Source organism: Lipomyces doorenjongii (genome assembly GCF_038497915.1).
Source record: "Lipomyces doorenjongii strain NRRL Y-27504 unplaced genomic scaffold V1508scaffold_153, whole genome shotgun sequence".
NCBI lineage: Eukaryota > Fungi > Ascomycota > Lipomycetes > Lipomycetales > Lipomycetaceae > Lipomyces > Lipomyces doorenjongii.
Window position 1 is genome coordinate 1 of NW_027118220.1, and position 18,717 is coordinate 18,717.

An 18,717-nucleotide genomic window follows, 5' to 3' on the forward strand; every position below is an offset into this window, starting at 1 on the left:
GTGCGGTTGTCAACCCACTCGCTGCGTGTTTCCGTACAGGTGAAATATTGCCAAAACCATGATTCTTTTGGGCCCTTCTGACTAACTGACGACCCGCCATAATCGAATTGAGACTTTGCGGTTGTGATACCGATTCGGAAGGGAGAATTTCAGAGTCGGAAAGCTGAAGAATTGGATCAATTCTAACTCTGACTGACCGATGGAATAGTGCGACGATGATGAACCAGGGTCTGGGCCTCTAGAATTGGACTAGAACCGCGAGTATCTGTTTGACTTTCGTAGCCGTCATTCAGTGCCAGGTAATCTAGGGGGTTTCCTCTCGTCTCCATTTCAATTTATAGAATCCGAAGTTAAAAGTAAGTTCGGAAGATACTGTTAGGCAGGATATTTGCACAGACGAAGCTGCTGTGAATCTGGGCAACTGAAGTTAACAAACCTATACATGACTGAAGGTTCCTATGACCTCTATATATGATTGAGTCATTTCCTTCTGGAGCCTTCTAGGCATTCCACCCAATACCCAATTGCGTCATGCTTACATATTACTAGAATATTCTACAATCTACGATCGTAGGCTAGAGTGTTCTACACATTTCCACATGTTGGCGCCAATCTATCCACATCTTGCGCGCTTGACAACCTGGAGCTTGCGTCCGGATCCTTGGCCGCATTCGCCAGCACAGGGAATTCAGCCTCTGCTATGACTTTTTCGGATTGACAGGAGGCTTTTGGTTGCCTCAGTAGTAATTCACTGTCCCAGGCAGGCGCAACAATCAGAATCAGTGGCGGACCGCAAGATGGCGTCACGATAGTTCGCAAGTGTGATACTGACAGGCCGTTGGGCATGGAAATGATTTTGAATCGGTGTGCATTCATCAATAGACCAGACGTGTACGCGCAGCTAAGAAAAATAGCTGATGGGTGGAATAAGTTTCAACAGAGGCGAAGTTTAGCCGCCACTGTTACTAGCAGAATTTGAGGCTCTCTTAGACCGGGAGTCAGCCATTCTCAAGCAACTGGACCATTGGCTATATATACTTTTCGAAAACCATAAGTCAGTAATCTACTGTTCAGCTTCCAGCCCATAATTCCGCTCCGTCTTAATGTAACACAAAGCCGAACACTCAGTTGGACAGACTTCTGCCAAGATCTAGTCAGCCAACACGAAAACGTTGGGAGCGAATAACTATTTTGTAATTATCATCCGGATTAATGGGGAAACAAAAAAAAGTATCAAAGTCTTCGTGGATATTTGACTGCATGAGCAGTCCATGCTGGCAAGAGTTAATCCACGAGTCAGGCTCTCTCTCCATTCGTTATACACTGGGGTAGCCCTGAACTAACAGATAACTATCGGTGGGACAGCGAAAAGACGTGGGCAGCGTGGAACCCGACCCAAATGTCCATGTCCGCCTTGATATTCACGGTGCCAGTTAGTACGCACTTTCGGTCCCTCTCGCGCACTTGGTTAAGGAACTCCTTTGTCGTGAGTGTGTCAGCGGCTGAGTATACACGTGTTATGCACGCTTCATCTGTAATAGATATTGCCCCTGTGTCAAAGTCAGCAGCTTCCCAGACTGAGCGAGGTTCTCAGCCATGATGCTCTCTCTTCCTAAGATGAACTCATACTGGCAGCGATAAGACCTAATATCTAAACTATGTAAGTAGACATAATATCCAATAGAAATTATAAGTACTTCGTCAAAATTAATACGCAGGCGTGGTTAAAAGCGCAGCAAAGGTTTGAATCAAAGAGACATTGTAAATTTATGTGACAACACCAATCTGTAGACGTGGAACCTCGCTCACGCTCGAAGTACGATCCCTACACATTTAAATGACGCAATAACTGTAAGCAAACTATATCATTAACCGTTCAGGCGATGGAACCGTGTACAATTTAGATGTTATTAAGACCCACGCTTTTCAAGCGCCGCTTTCCACACCTCCAATGTCTGCTCCCAAATCCTCTTGTCCACCTGATCCAACCTATAACCATCCAATATACTGTCGGCTTCGTTCTCCGCGCTTTCACTGTCTTTATGTATCCTGTACACGCCATTGGCCTTCCCGCCCTTCACAACCGAGCTCTTTGCGACTTGCACCCCGTCTGGCAAAGCAACACCCACGTGCTGTGGATCCGTCGGCTCTGCAGGTGGATACTTCGCGCTCGTAGCAACAAACAACCCTCTCTCACCCGCCTCGTCAACCGTCGTCGCCATACGATTCAACACAGGAATCAAAGTCCACCTTGCCAGCATCGCCGGCAATGCCCAAATTCCTTTGAAAGTGCCCGTGAACTTGGCAATGATACCGGTAGCAACAAGTCCGGGGTAAACGTGGCAGAACGATATCATGGGGTAAGAATTCGCCAGCTCTTCAAATGCGAGAGTCGTTTGGGTTGCGGCTGTGTTTGCCGCATTTACCAGAGAGTAATTTTTGCGCAGTTCGAGATCGTTGATGTCGATGACGTTCTCTTTGCCCCCTGCCAGGATAGACACGACGCGAGGATTGATAGAAGCAGATAGAAGTGGAATAAGGTTGTGGACTAGGCGAAGGCGGGCATAGAAGCTGAGAGAGGAGTACATGTCAATCCCTTCAGAAGTTTCTAGTGCCGCGTTAACGATCCATGTACATTTCACTCTGAGATGATTTGGGGATTTACCTTTCCGTCCTTCCACAGACAAAAATCCGGGAGAGACGAACACGAGATCCAGCATTTGCTCATTCGCTTTGATTTCTTCGCACACGGCATCCACGTTCTTAATCAACGATATTTCGGTCTCGACGAAGATGAAAATGCCCTTCGGACTCAAGAGTTCCAGCTCGTGGAGTAACGGGGTCGCAGACTGTTTGGAGCGCCCGACAACGTACACTTTAGGCGCATTCGAGTATCTGGCCAGCTGTTTAAGGGTACTTAGGCCGATTCCACTGGTTGCACCGACGAAGACGGCAACCATGCCTGATGGTTTCTCCGTGAGCAAAGAATTGGAACGTCGGACATCTTTGATGCTGACCATTTTTGCGGGATTGAAGTGATTGGATAACACAGATAGGATGCGAGCGGAGGACCGAGATGAAGCGAGCCATATATATAATGTCGATATTAATATTGAACGGACAAACAGGGAACCAAAAAAGAGCACGATTATATAATGCGGTCAGCAGTTAGCAGTACATACCCAAACACTGCTTGCAAATTACCGATTGTACGGGTGGAGTTGCTGGAATATCTTGCTGGCTAATGTCGCTGTCACCAACGCAAAGTTGCCCCGATCTAACTTAATTGACTTGGTAGATGATTAATAACTAAGGCTAGCAGATATGGCGCAACGATTGCTCAATTGGGTACAGATTACTTTCATCACCGCGAGTCGGCAACCGGCGGCCGTTTCACCGACCGGGACCGACTCTCCGGCATTTCGTATTCGTCGTATTCGTCGTATTCGTTCTTCTGTTGTGGGAGTCGATCACTACACGCCGCAAGCCCTGCCTAATTCGTATAAAGTAAGCGATGAGGATAGCCCAAGTTGGATCCCAAGACATACTATCAGCGCAATATTAGAAAATGGCCCAAGATAAATCTACACCCCGCCCATTACTAAAGCTACACCCCTGCCTTACAAAGCTACACCCCTTCCTTTTTAGACCTAGTGTAATCACGTGATGTCAATAATATGTCAACCGCGCGTCGCGTCACTGATATTGTTGGACAACCCCTTATTGTTTTGGGCTTCCTAGACTCTTCATGGATTCTTCCGAGATGTCCTCTGACGACATCCCATCTAGCGACTACGATCTACCAGGACGATATTTCGATGTAACGACACATTCAGGGACATCGAGGACGAGGACGAGGAGGAGTGGGCAGGTCTTGACGACGGCGGACCTCAACCGCCTGCCCTCTCCATGCCACCCCCTCCTGAGACTGTCTATCTCGACGTTGATACCGCCAAGAAATCGAGACAGGCTTGGGCAAGGAATCATGGATACGCGATACGGATTCAGAGAAGCAAGGCACGAAAGAACGGTAATATCTCCAAGGTCTTCTTACACTGCGATCGAGGAGGGCAATACACGAGCAGACATCATGATGAATCTACCCGACAACGTCACCTAACTGACTCCTATAAAACAAATTGCCCCTTCTCTGTTGTTGTGACAGAATCAAATGGGAACTGGGAAGTTAAGTTCGAGACCCTGAGCACAATCATGACGCGTCAAGCCACGACTACGCGCACCCAGTTCATCGACGTGACGATACTCAAAGAGACGGTGTTTACGATATAGTCTACACGCAGATGAAAGCGGGGATTCGAGCTAGAGAAACTGTCCGAACGCTTCGTCAATTAGATCCAGGTACCTCTGTTACGCGACGAGATATCCATAATCTCCGTGCCATATTAAGCGAAAAGAGCTCGGCGGACTGTCTTCTATGACGAAGACTCGGTCCATATATCTTTCAACAAATGCGACGAGAATCAACGGGTTATTCGACTACGGTTCATTCACAAATCATCAATTGAGATGCTTCGCCTGCATTCTGAGGTACTCATTATGGATAGCACCTATAAGACCAACCGGTTCCGCCTCCCATTGCTTAATATCGTTGAAATGACGTCTACCAATCGCACTTTTACAGTTGGCAGTTGCTTTCTTAGCGACGAAGGAGAGGATTCTATTCTGTGGGTGTTCCAACACCTAAGAAGGATATATGATCGATTGGCCCTGCTCCCACCAGTTACAATTGTAACCGACGGTGACGAAGCCTTGCAGAATGCAATAGGTTCGTTCTATCCATTTTTCAACCACCTCCTCTGTCTCTGGCATATCACAAAGAATGTCCAGCTTCATGCCAAACAGATGTTTAGAGCTGAAGCTCTTATTGCCCGACCGCCGCTATCACGAACGCAGGTTACCGAGCATGTTGGTAAATTGTGGGATGAGTTCTTGAAATTTTTTTGGTATCCGTTTGTCAACGCCGACACAGAGGAGTCATTCAACGTGCTGAGCTCCGAAACCGTTACGAATCTATGTCGCCGCTTATAGGTTACCTGTCAGATGAGCTGTTACAAAAGAAGGAGAAATTTGTACGATATTGGACCAACAATGTACTTCACTTTGGCACGATCGTTACTTGAGAGGCAGTTCATAGTTCCTTAAAATCTCAGCTGCACCACTCTGTTGGCGATCTCAAGGACGTTGTGGATACATTCAGCTTAATCTTCAAAGATCAGTATCATGAATATAGTGTGGAGGTGGAACGTGCGAAGAGTACCCGTCAACATCGTCATAGTCGGCAACTCTTTGCAGCTTGTAATGGAATTATATCTCCATACGCACTAGACAAGGTACTGGCTCATATGAAGCAATTCGCTCTCTCTCCGACAACCGCTCTCCGTCCTTGCACAGGCGTCTTCACTAGAACAATGGGAATTCCATGTGCACACACCATTCAGCCTGCGCTTTGCAATGGCGATTCTCTGGAGTCCGAGCAGTTCAAGTTGCAGTGGTATCTTGAACACGGAGATTTAGAGCCGGTGGACTATCGACTATGGGTCCAGAATCCCGAAACGATACGACCCGGTCGCCCAGGGACCCGTCAGCAGATAACCGACCGCTCGACAACCCTGAACCCTGGGTTTGAGGTTGTCGAGGGTCAACTTCATATTGGTGTTGGCGTAGAACGTGGAGGGGGAAGGGGGAAGGGGTAGAGGCAGAGGCAGAGGCAGAGGTCGAGGTCTGTCTCATCCGGCAGAGGTCCAAGCCGTTGAAGGGGGGACGTTTATGGTGTTTGACGTCAACATGTAATATATAGCTTAATTGCAAGTTCGTTAACTTTTTGGGTAACCCTTGCGACCATCCTGCATTCAAGGGCAAAATTGTTAGTTGCCAGATATTACCACCCAGTACCTCAATTACACAAAACCGCATTCTGGATGCCAAAATTTGTCAACTCACTTTCGCCTTTAACCTGAATCGATTCGCCGCGGAGAAAATCACGTTCACACTAGTCCCAAATAGCTCCACTAGCAACACAACGTTATACATCGTCGAGCTAAACTCCGTAGAATGTTGCTTCTTAGGTTTGGCAGTTCCTTCGTAGCGGGTCTCCGTATCCCCAGACCCAAGTCGAATATTCAATGTTGGCGACACCTCTACGATATATTTGGACTTGCTATCAATTTCATTGCATTTTTTTTAAGAGAGGTGAAGTTGACCGTCAAAATTGTTCACAGTTGACTCCTCCTGTAGTTAAGTATACATGTAAAAGCCACGAATTTGTATAGTAATGAGCCGCACGGGCTAGGGTAAAAGTCGCGCCTCAGTCAGGCCGGTCTATCGTCAGGTCTCCTTGCCGTGTCCTGCTGACGCGTTTCAAAAATGTTGGCGCCGTAGACGGTACCACCTTTGTAATCAGACTAATACTACTTGGGTATTTTGTTCGTGATCTTGCGGGGTGCAGAATTGGAAAACATTCAGTGTTTGTGAATCTCCATCAGGGCTTCAGGGTTAACGTGCCCGCCATCACACCAGCCACCTACGGCACGGACCCCCCTGAACGGCGGAGAGGGGCAACGGCTGGCCCCGATGCGCCGCCTCATAGTTATAACTACAACCACAACCACAACAATCAAATGCATTATCGATATTGAGATAATAGCCCGTACCCAACGAGAAACTTGACGTTTACAGTCCTTCTCACGTTACTTCATTAAGGGTTGTCGTAAGACATATGAGCAATTCTCTTATGAGATTGCTATAAACATTACGTATGTCATATGAGCTGAGCCTTACAAAAGAAGGATAGTCTGAGGTTTTACCCATATTGAGTAGACTATCTTACCTCGTATGAAAATGAAGAATCACTTCTTATTAAGGATTAGACGCAACTTAAACATCGTACAGTATTCTAGTGTATATATTGTCAGGACCAACGACGTCGCAGAGGTCGCTGAGCGTCCTGAACGTTTGAGAGCCTGCTCCGCCACCGCTCCGCCACCGCTCGAGGCATCTCGTCTAAGCCGCACGCCACGCTTATGCATCGCTCAACTTTTGCTTTTCTTCTTCGCTTGGTTTCTAATATTTATCATCGCGGATAGTTTGTTAACGCTTGCTTTCTAATATGTGTCATCACGGACAGTTTGTTGTTCCGTTTTCCCATGTACATTTGTCATCAAAGATCGTTTATTGTACCGTTTGGCCGCTGGCAAGGACTGGAGGAGACGTGTATAAAGTAAGGGCGTTCCAGCTATTGTGTGGTCGTGGGTCAGGGAACCCTGCAGCTGACTAAATGCTGATAATATCAGCTTGATCGGCAAGCGAGCGGACCACCCAAGTGAGCGGCTCACACAATATCAACTCTCAGATTTTATTTATTCTAGCAATCCACAGCAACTCTGTATCAGTATAATAAATATAAAAAATTATTCTTTGTCAGTTTTACACGTACGCGACGTATGTCCGCTCTGGTTGCAACGGCTGCATCGTCTTGGCGTACGGGTTTCTTCAACGGCTCTCCCCTCTGCGCTCTCACCCTCGACTACGTCTTCTTGGCAGGACGCACGACCACGACCTTCTGTTCCAGTCAAAATAGTGCTGGAAGTGATAAAAGATCTATTTATTTGGCGCTTTCTTTTCTGGTGTTGTGTACTGGCCTGCATTTTGGTAAGTTGGGCAGTTAAAATCTCGGCCTGATGTAGTGCCACACGTCTTTATCTGATCAATTGCGACCGACGTCGTACTTGTGGGACCCACCCTGCTTAAATGCTTTTTGATTCTCTCCGTTTGACGTTGCAATTGAATAATGGTCCTCGGCGTTTCAGGTACCCATGTCTCTAGAGAACTCTGTGGCTGGCTGCTTTGTGTAGGTGTTTCAATGCCGGAAATTGTAAAGTTACTGAGGACCCTACTTGGATCGAACGGAAATGGTCCTGTTGCCCTAAATCACTCTGAATATTGGGCATAAACAATGCCTCTTGTCGTGCAATCTGATATAGGCGTAGAAAGTCCAACTTGTCCATGTGATTTATACCAGCTCTCGTACTCGCTTCAACTTGACTGCTGTATGACCGCTTCAGTGGCGCAAAACAGCCCACATCGAGCGGTTGAAGAAGATGGGACGAGTGAGCCGGCACATAAAGTTTCCTGTGCAATACTGATCAAATTCTGATGTAACATGACTTCCGTGACCGTCCAAATTAGTAGTCGATATTTGCCTTTATTCCGATCCCGAGTATATTTATCGAAGACTTCTTGAAGCCACTGTCGCCCAATGTCATTAGTAATCCAGCCGTTGGTGCTCACACATACCGTCCAATCCTCTGGTATGTCGCGAAGCCACGGTGATTGGAACACTTTTCCCTTGAAGATCACCATGGGTGGGAGAGCCTATCCGGAGGAATTGGCCGCTTCAGCAACCGTCACCCACTCCCGATTCCCGGGCTGTTTCAGAAACGCCTTCCCATATCTTTCAGCAGAAGTTACAATTTTTGAGGTTCCGAGAACACCCATTTGGAAAGCTGTTTCGTCGAAGTTGTAAATGTCTTCCTCGGCAATCCCATAACTCTGAATCGTGTTCCGTACAAGCTCGAACCACTATCTCGGGGTCCTCCATCTTTGCCCGTTGATGATTGTATCTTCGCGAGTACTTTGACTTCAACTCAGGATGTCGTGTAATAAAATTACGTACCCATTTGTCTCCGACTTGTATGGGAGGTTGGGACGATGATGCCGCACGCTTGGCAAGGAGCAAATCGGCCATTCTACGAACGCCCGCAACCATTGGAGGAAGTCCTCGCTTATCCATTGACAGGACCCATTCTAGCAGCACCTCTTCTTCTCTCTTGGTCAGTTTTCGCGTCGGTGTAGTCGAATTGAGTCTTGATGCGCGGCCACCTAGACGAGCGCGAAGCGTAGAGTAGGGGACCTCGTACAAACGCGCAGCACCTCTAATGCTTGCAATTTTGGTATTTTTATAAGCCTAGACCGCTAATTCAATTCTTCCTTCCTTACTTCAATCGTTTCCGACCATGGTTGCTACGTTATTAAAATTTTGAAGTACGGGACGCGTAGACGATTGAGGAGTGAGCCGCTCGCTTGGGTGGTCCACTCGCTTGCCGATCACGTTAGTGCAGATACTGCTCGAGTTTTCACTGTTTGTGGGTTGTGACACTCATTTTCGGGCTGTCTAGTACCTAACCAATGCCTATATCCGGCATTGTAATGTATGTTATATGCGTATTCCATTTGGGCACAAAATAAGGGTTTCGTGTTGTGGGCGTCGGGGGTGTGTCTACACCTACCAGTTGTCCCCCTTATGGGAGAGCATTAAAATGCAATCAACCTTCCATTACAAGTTACGCTCCCAAGAGCTTTAGTGACAGCAATTTTTCAATTAGAGACCCCCAGTTTTTATTAGTGATCAAGATTAAACTCCCAACCGGACATCACCTAAAATTCTTAATTTGGCATTTTCTGTACAGACAAGATCCCCCATCATTATTGGGCAGTCTCTAAATTTATTGTGGATAACTGATCCAAATAAATGCAGCGACCTGATATTTATTCAGCCTTACTAAGAGAGTACTTTTAGTGACCACGCCACAGCAGGGTTAGCGATACTTCACTAAATCGGGGATCTATAGCCACCTAGCAAGAAGTAGTAGAGGAAGGGTGCTCAGAGCACCTGACGTCGATGTATGCGCTGTCGAGTTAGTCTTAGTTATTGATTCCAGCAGTACAGCTATTTTGTTAGCTAGTCTCCCTAGACTTCTACCTACGAATATTTTATAGTGTGCCACCATGGACACTAAATACGACCTAAGCATGGACTTTTTAGCGAACCCTTCAACGATCCTGTCATCTATCCCCGCGATCACCAAACTACATCCTGAAGTGGGCAAACTCTGCGAGACGCCGACCAGATCGGAATAGGAAAGTGAAGATTGTCCAGGTCTCCACCAACCTAGCTCAAGGAGTGATAAACCTCCTCGTGACTACGTAGAAAAACGCTGGACTTGAACATTTGATGTCTCTAGCAACATGGCCCAAGTGCGGAAGTGGCCTTATGAGCTCAGCCACCAAAGCTAAATATAGCTTATGCACACGTCACTTAGGTACGATCAAAGGTATTATCGTTACTAAGGATAATAGCCCGTAGGCAACGAGAAACTTGACGTGTTATAGTCCTGCTCATGTTACTGCATTAAGGGTTGTCGTAAGACACATGAGCAATCTCTTACGAGACTGCTACACAATTACGCATGTCAATAAGCTGATTCTCCCAAAAGAAGAATGGTCTGAGAGATTTTTACCATCTTCAGTAAACCATCTTCACACTAGAGGCATAAGAATAACCTCATGTGAAGAAACACTTCTTATTGAGGATTAGACACATTGCGTACTACTACACAGTATTTCTGTGTATATATAGAGGTTCAATTACCTTGGATACGATAGTCAAGACTACGGAGATCCAGCAACCCCTTTTCTTTTTATTTAAAAGTTCTAATCGAGCTTACTTTCACTGGATGCCATTGCCTCCTTTAGTCCCGACTTCCATTGGGAGCTTACCGGTGTTGAGAGGCTTTCTGCTGCACTTGCATACAAGCAGTAGACTCTTATCTTTGTTTTTCAACTACGCCATTCTTTACGGCGAAATTGTTGTTGATCGCATGTGCGTTCACAAAAGCTCTGGCTCTGGCACTTGAATCAAAGACTATGCCAATGGATAAGTCGTAGGGATTGTTCTTCGCGGGAAAGTCAATTGCAACGGGATCCATGATAACAGTAACACGCGTGGGGCGACTATGCGATGATTATTCACGTCGTTGGAGAAAGGTCAATACAACGACGCGTTCAGCTTTGTGTACGCGTTATTGTCGGACTAAGGGCCTGATCCTTTTTTTAACCTGATTCTTTTTTAATGGCCCTCCCATTTACTTTTTTAAATGGGAGCTCCATTTGGGTGCAGCCATTTATTTCCTCCTAATGGAGGTCCCATTTAGGGCTCAGGGTTTCAGGCGCTGATGGCAGCGCCATTTAAAAGTGTAAACGGAGCTCCCATTTGAATCGCACTTGACCTGGATCATACGCAATTTACCGAAATAATTTTGAGTAGGGCCCACCCTACAATCGGGTAAACGCGACTCTAGTAAATTTATAATAAAAGCTTTACTCGCTAATAACTATCTCCCTCTAATTTCTGTTTCGTATCAATATTTGATATTTTTGAAATGACCCATTCAGGGTTCAAACAAGGGGCCTGGGTAGAAGCATTGGAGGTCGTCCGATCAAGAGTTCCTTCAAATCTTAAACACGTCTTATCGATCGAGAAGTAACGAACAAGAAGTCAAATTACAACTTACAAGGCCTATTACAGTGTTGTAGAGACGTGATACTCTGTAGATTGGTCAGAAAGGTGGTGTTTCGGTAGGTTTCGTTAGCGTAAATGAAGTTGAAATGGAGGTCAGACCTCCATTAGCTTTTTGTATGGGAAAAGGCTGTCACCATTTCAACTCCATTACGCTAGTAAAATGGGAGCTCCATTTAACCTTACCTGATTCTTTTTGTGTATAATGGGAGTACCATTAGAAGGTGTGATTCTTTTTAGGTTTAATGGTACCATTAGAAGGGGCGATTCTTTTTTTTTGGTTTTTAAATGGGAGAGCCATTAAAAAAAGAATCAGGCCCTAATACTTGTTCGGCTACGTCCGGGTAATGGGAGATACCGACGGTCAGAGAGAGAGTACGTCAATTTACGCTAGTCCCAAAAAGGAACGGTTGGTATACTCTCCATGAATCTCATTTTTTAATGCATTTGGTTCTTCTTGTGTTGGAACGTCATAAACTATGAGCACTGCTGGTGAGTTTCAGGGTTTCAGGGATTGCGAATAAATATGCGAATAACGAATATTCGTCGAATAATATTCGCAATTTCATTCGTTGCGTGGACACCTTGCGAATATTCGGAGCAGCCCTACTGGCTGTAATGATGAAGCTCGCTTCTTCTCCCATAATTAAATATAATCAATGGTTCACTAAATATTGTTGACCTAAAGATCATTGCAGTCCTCTGATGCGTTTATCGTCGGACATAGTTCAGGGTTGGGGAAAATTCCACGAGAAGGGATGTTCATCCGGCAATTGTACTCTCCCTGAATTGACATCGAACCATGTGCAAGCTCAAGGTTTCTTTTAAGTATGGTGTCCCATATCACTTTCCATTGCGGACCTTTCGTCATCTTCCCTCACAATCGTAATGGTTCACCGGACGGAAAATGTCCACCGTATATGGTGGAAAGAGGCTAGCATATACCATATCTATCCAGCATCTTTCAAGGATTCAAACGGCGACGGTATCGGCGATATTCCCGGGATTGTTTCAAAGTTGGACTACATCAAGAGCCTCGGCGTGGATATAGTGTGGATATGTCCATGTTACAAGTCTCCTAAAGTTGACATGGGCTATGATGTCTCTGACTACAGGGATATCGACGAGCAGTATGGCACCATGGAGGATGTTGAACTCTTGCTCGAGGGACTCCATTCCAGAGGAATGAAGCTGGTTATGGATATGGTTGCCAATCATACCTCTGATCAGGTGAGTTTTGTCCTTAGCTGACTTAGCCAGCGATCGCTAATCCGCCGCACTGCAGCACGAATGGTTTAAATCTGCTCTCGCTTCGAAAGACAGTCCATACCGAGATTATTATATCTGGAAGAAGCCGAAGGTTTGTGAAAACGGAGAAAACCTTCCACCAAACAACTGGCTCTCTTTATTTTCAGGTTAGCCATTTTCTGTTACAATTCTCTCCAAGCATCTGACGATAGCATACAGGAAGTGTGTGGAAATACGATGAAAAGAGCGATGAATTTTATTTCCATCTATTTGCGGCGGAACAACCGGATCTGAATTGGGAAAATCCTAAAGTCCGTCAAGAGATTTACGACATCATGCGTTTCTGGATAATCAAAGGCGTCGATGGTTTCAGAATGGATGCGATCAATTTCATTAGCAAAAATCCAGCTTTCCCAGATGCTCCTATTACTGTACCTTCGTCGAAATATCAACATTCTGCAATGTATTACTCCATGGGGCCCTGTCTGCACGATTATGTAGCCGAAGTGGGCAAAATCTTGAAGGAATATAATGCTTTCAGTGTTGGCGAAATGGCTTATCTATATGACCCAAATGAGATTATAAAAATTGTGAACTTCGACAGGAATGAACTGAATATGGTCTTCCAATTTGAGCTGTGAGATAATATCTTTGCAAAACACATTTTGTTGCGTTATAGTAATATTTAATAGTATCGATATAGACAGGGGTCCTTTCCATAAGTACTCCCCGAAGAAGTGGACTCCTAGGGAATTCAAAGACATTGCCAACAAATGGCAGGTATTCATGCAGGAAAACGACGGCTGGAACGCGTTGTTTCTGGAAAATCATGACTGGGGCCGTTCAGTGTCGAGGTTTCTCTCTGATACGCATGAGTTGCGAAAAATAGGTGCGAAGATGTTGGCTACATTCATCGGACTTCAGAGTGGGACTTTGTTTTTGTACCAGGGCGAAGAGCTTGGTTTGGCTAACATGCCGAAATCATGGCCAATTGAAAAGTACAAAGACTTGGAGACGATTAACTACTACAAACAGTGAGTATCCTCAAGCGTCGTTTTCTGTGCTGGCTGATTATTATAAAGGTTACTCCATGACAATGTATCCCAGGAAACCTTGGACACTGCGATGGGGGAGATGCAAAAAAAGGCTCGTGATCACGCGCGCCTTCCGTTCCAGTGGGACTCCAGTGACTTCGCAGGCTTTAGTTCTATACAGCCTTGGATGGATGTAAATGAAGACTACAAGGAATGGAATGCGGCAGTGCAGGTTGACGAGCGTGTTCAGCTACTGGCGTTCAATTTTAGCTTTGCGACGGACGTACAAGGATGTGCTAGTCTACGGCAAGTTCGAATTGGTAGATCCCACAAACGAGAAAATCTGTGCATATCGGCGAGTATTTGGACGCGAGGCTGCTCTGGTTGTAACTTCATTCAGCGACTCAGTGGTGACATGGACTCTTCCTCAGGAGCTATTGAGGCCGGGGAAAATTGTATTGTCCAATTACGGAGACGTAAAAGGACTACAGAAGGAGATGGTGGTGCGTCCTTATGAGGCACTTCTGTATATTCTAAGTAATTGACAAGGTTTGAGCATCCAAAGTTTGTGTTGAGAGAATGGATGGAATACCGTGACGATGGAAAATTTTTTATTATTTACAGCATGCCTGCATTTTATCAATATGAGCTATTGGCTAGTCGCACGTCAGGCTAACTACTGGCAGTCATACTTGCTTTGCGGTATCAATTTCGGATGGTCTACTCCAGGCAATGACGGGGGTTCTCACTCGCCTCTAACTCCAAGCGTTGTTGAGCATCACATCTATTCTCCTGCGATTCGGTCTAATAAATCAAACACTGCGGGATGGACCAATCTCAATCTCCATCATCCAAGCGCTGCTCTGGAGCCATACTCTTTGTAAGGCGGAGTCTCCGCTGTAGTGTAGAACACCTATATAGCATCATATCCAAAGGCAAGGCCATGTATAATTCCCGAGCAGTAATAGGAAGCTGTGGGGATTTCGGGTAAATGAGTCAATATGACGTATTAGAAGACTCATTGGTCGGATTATTGTTCAACATCTCTACAATGGCTGCAGCGTTCAAGGCAAACATAAATGGCCATCCAGGGCTATCTAAATCTGCGCAAAGTCAGATGAATCAACCAGGGATACCGTCATCGAAGGGCGGAGATGGATGTCTGCATGGTATGAAGAGTATGAAGCACATGATTGCCTTTTGTACGGCCAGGGTAAGCAAATAGGAAGTAGAGTTTCCTGCACGGGTCCTTCACCTTGAGGCGCCTACTCGGACGGTGATCTACTACTCCGTTCGCCGGATGCGTAGTCACGATCAAGGAGATACTATGCTTGTGGCAATATGCACCAGTTTGTGAGAAGACACTGCGTATATCTGCGAAGTCAAACGCCGGTGCCATACAGATGAGCTGACAAGCGAAGCTTCGACGAGCACAGGCGGATTTTCCCAATGAGGAGTGTTGAGTAGAGCAACGTTAAACGCTGTATTGATGTAACAGTCTGACGAGTTATTGGAAGTCTGTAATTGTTTTTAGAGCGCTACATTTCCACTATGTCACGGAGGTCATGTATAATTGCAGGGTTAGAATCCTGTGCTGAACAGGCACTTTAACCGACATGAATCCGATAACATGCTCAAGTACAAATCAGCGGATTATCCTGTAAGCAAATCCTGAAAGCCAATATCATCTGTCATCTCGTCCAATCCAGACCAGTACATCAAATCTAGTCTTGTTCAGCAACTCTTATGCAGCCAAGTCTAGCGTTGTTACGTCTAGCGTTGTTACGTCTAGCGTTGTTACGTCTATCTTTGTTCGCGTCATTGATGATCGATGATGTATGAAATATGACTGCTGTAGAGTGCTGGTTTGCTGACGAAGTGCTTCAACCTGATCATTGCTATTAAGGAAGATGTTCGCAATGAATTTGTTCTCGAGGAATCAAAAGGAATTCACCTGTGGATGAACAATCAATTTTCCCATTTCAATATCCTTCGCAAGCATGTCGAACTTATTCGTGGGCCTCGTGGCTGTGAATGATTTCCACAGCGGCACTTGCTCACCATGCTCAAATATCTCATCCATTTCCTCTAGTGTGCGCTGCTTTGTCTCGGGTGCAGCAACCCAAACATGAATGAATGCCGCGATATCGAACGAACCAAAGAGGAAAAACATGACCCAACTGATGGAGCGGAGTAGCAGCGGGACGAAAACGGCCAAGACGAAATTGAAAGCCCAGTTAGATGCGGTCGACAGAGCGACAGATCTCGCGCGGACGCGCAGTGGGACAACTTCGGCTTGGTATATCCAGGATATAGGGCCCCAAGATATGGCGAAGGAGCCCACAGTGATGCAGGAACCGGCGAGAATGGCGCGGCTCACGGCAGGATGGTCGACGACTATCCAGGTAGTGGGCTGGTTTGGGATGGGGTTGGGTTCACCGTACGCCTTGAGCAGGCCGCCGATGAGAAACAGCCAGAAAGCCATCGATACCGCACCAACTAAAAGGCTGGGCCGACGACCCCACTTGTCGACCCACAGGATGGCGGGGATCGTCATGACGACATTGATGATGTACTGGGCTGACGACGCGAGCAACACGTTTCTAATACCTGCGGACTCGAGGATGTACACAATATAATACATCATTATATTGATTCCCGTCAGCTGACTCCATATTTGGATCGCCATCCCCAGAAAGACGCGCTTGCGCATCTTCCCCGAGAACAGGTCACGGATCGAGTTGGACGGTACGTCCAACAAGTCGAGCCGGACCCGGTCCTCGATCTCCTTGTATTCTGCTAACACAAACGCATTGTTGACATCATTGTTTGCCGTGCGCAAGCGTGCAAGGACCTTTAAAACCTCCTCCCACCGGCCCTTGCTCGCGAGCCACCGTGGAGAGCGAGGGAACCAGAAGAGGCCGACAAACAAGATAACAGCGGGGCTTGCCTGGATAGCCCACGGTACGCGGAACGCGGCCTCCGAATTAATAAATGAGCACCCGTACTGGATAAAATATTGAATCATGATTCCCATGGCCCCAGCCAATGACTGAAACGAGACAATGCGTCCACGGATCTTGTGCGGCGCGATTTCGGACTGATATGTGGGTATGAGCGAGGCCGTCAGCCCGATGCAGAGACCAGATATTACGCGTCCAGCAACCAGCATCGCAACGCCATTCGACGTAGATTGCACCACCGAGCCGATGCACCACAGAAGCAAGCCCACCTGGATAGTGATCTTGCGCCCAAACCTGCCAATCTCAGCAATTTACAAACCCAGCCGACCACAAGAACACTTACCGGTCACCGAGACTACCAGCAAACAGTGCACTAACAAATGATCCCGCAGCCATTGCGCCCGTGATGGCACCCTGCCGTGCTCCCAGTGGATTGCCGTAATAGTCCCGGTACTGGTGGGTTCCCAGCACACCCGACATGGACGAGATATCGAACCCGATCAATGCGACGCCGAGGGACAAAAATGCCGAAATCGTGTAAACGTTGACAAGCCGTACCATTGCCGGTTGGCCGCGGCCGCCATGCGATACGTGATGGGGGAGTATGCGAGCCAGAAATTGGTTGGGTGTAAGTTGTGCGACTCAAGGGTGCGAGTTGCCTTGCAAATGTCTGATGCTTTCCCTAAACCACACACTGAATTTTATTAAGGAAACCTTAATCCATGACACTTAATTAGAAGTATCATTTCGCGCTGGAGGTTCCTTATCCACGAGCAAAAGACGAACTTAAATCCGATATAGATGCCGAGACCGGATGCTACTATTCTACCATCCTACATTGGTTTGATTAGTTAGGCTTTGAAACTTGAAGCCGGTTTACGATTACGCGGTGGGCGGGCTGCAATTCCGAACTCTAAGGAAGCACAGTCCGATTTTGGTGACAAGTTCCACCCCCTGTCGCGCGTACCAACTGACCGCTATACCATGATCATCAATAGTCACAAAAGACAGTTCCAAAATGTTTAACAAGCACGTTGTATAACGAGTGCTTCTTGGCGGAAACTATTGACGATGACCAGAAGACGCAGCTGTAAATTTACGGCCAGGTCGCGCCGGACCTACCGTGACGACGTTGCGGCGCTCTGTTGTGGAAAGGTGTAGTAGGTACTAGACTAGCGATCGTAGATTCCAAAATTTTATAGAAAGGAGAGTAACGTGGCGATGATACTCCAAAAGTAAATTGACCTGGTATGAAGTGTAGAAATGTAATAATATTAGCGAATTTCTCTATCACAACATCTCGTTATGAACTCACCTACTCGTCATGAGATCTTCAGGGCAGCATGCTAGTAAGTTGCAGGTTATTGCGAGTTGCTCCTCGACTATTACTTCTAGTTGCGGTCAATATAAATTCAGGTGGCTAAATTTCTGATGTCACCACAACCGACATGGATGTCGCTGGGTGTGCCCGTAATGGTCTAACTGTCGTGTTGCCTACCATTCTGCGCCTCAAAAAGAACTTGATTGCTCAGGCGCACTGCCACAACCTTCGAGTCGTACATGCTCTACGCTGAGCCACGTAAACCCTACTCCTGACAGCCCCATCCCCTACAATCTCTCTCGGGAAGAGCCGTCATCAGCTGTCACGCTGTTTTGTCCCCGTACTTTTGTATGCGGGTTTGTCGCGCATTTGTTTCCTTGTTTGTTAACAATTTGTGCGCGACTTTGTCCGCTTGATATTTGCATATATAGAAATTGAGAGTTGTATATAACCAAACTTACTGTCGCCCGTCAATTGCCAAATATTATTCTTAAACACTAGCTACAATTTAGTTTACCATATTGTAATCGTTAGGTTAGCTCACGATGAAATGTAAACCATACTCTTAGACACCTAATCACGTGAATATAATTGTACTCTATTGTATTCATTATTCAGAGCTGTCGAACACTCGAAGTTAGCGAATACGGGCCGACTGAGTTGAAGTCTACGCTAAACGCAACTCTTGAAATCCGGATAAGTAGGATATTTTCAGATATCACCACGTCTTACGCAACGGATTTTGAGCCATTCGTGCATATCTCACGTCCTACAGAA

At 46.4% G+C, this 18,717-nt stretch overlaps 5 protein-coding genes across 5 annotated transcripts; 2 read left to right on the forward strand and 3 right to left on the reverse strand.

Annotated features, from left to right (window-relative positions):
* Positions 1 to 1,910: 1,910 nt before the first annotated feature.
* V1508DRAFT_362142 (uncharacterized protein) lies at positions 1,911 to 3,020 on the reverse strand (the record flags this gene model as incomplete). The annotated part of the gene is made up of 2 exons (XM_066937217.1): positions 1,911 to 2,608; positions 2,666 to 3,020. 2 exons carry the CDS (start codon positions 3,018 to 3,020, stop codon positions 1,911 to 1,913), a joined length of 1,053 nt encoding a protein of 350 aa, XP_066792263.1.
* A 304-nt stretch (positions 3,021 to 3,324) lies between these two features.
* V1508DRAFT_400949 (uncharacterized protein) lies at positions 3,325 to 4,290 on the forward strand (the record flags this gene model as incomplete). The annotated part of the gene is made up of 2 exons (XM_066938382.1): positions 3,325 to 3,507; positions 3,790 to 4,290. 2 exons carry the CDS (start codon positions 3,325 to 3,327, stop codon positions 4,288 to 4,290), a joined length of 684 nt encoding a protein of 227 aa, XP_066792264.1.
* Positions 4,291 to 7,360: 3,070 nt separating this feature from the next.
* Positions 7,361 to 7,818, reverse strand: V1508DRAFT_67522 (uncharacterized protein). The gene has a single exon (XM_066943003.1). It carries the CDS (start codon positions 7,662 to 7,664, stop codon positions 7,428 to 7,430), a length of 237 nt encoding a protein of 78 aa, XP_066792265.1. The 5' UTR covers positions 7,665 to 7,818; the 3' UTR covers positions 7,361 to 7,427.
* Positions 7,819 to 12,262: 4,444 nt separating this feature from the next.
* On the forward strand, positions 12,263 to 14,201 carry V1508DRAFT_407133 (glycoside hydrolase superfamily; the record flags this gene model as incomplete). The annotated part of the gene is made up of 6 exons (XM_066938834.1): positions 12,263 to 12,604; positions 12,660 to 12,789; positions 12,842 to 13,259; positions 13,315 to 13,656; positions 13,705 to 13,898; positions 13,927 to 14,201. The coding sequence occupies 6 exons, from the start codon at positions 12,263 to 12,265 to the stop codon at positions 14,199 to 14,201; spliced, it is 1,701 nt and encodes a 566-aa protein (XP_066792266.1).
* Positions 14,202 to 15,595: 1,394 nt separating this feature from the next.
* V1508DRAFT_362143 (general substrate transporter) lies at positions 15,596 to 17,180 on the reverse strand (the record flags this gene model as incomplete). Its single annotated transcript, XM_066937218.1, has 2 exons — positions 15,596 to 16,913; positions 16,963 to 17,180. The coding sequence occupies 2 exons, from the start codon at positions 17,178 to 17,180 to the stop codon at positions 15,596 to 15,598; spliced, it is 1,536 nt and encodes a 511-aa protein (XP_066792267.1).
* Between the last annotated feature and the right edge of the window lie 1,537 nt (positions 17,181 to 18,717).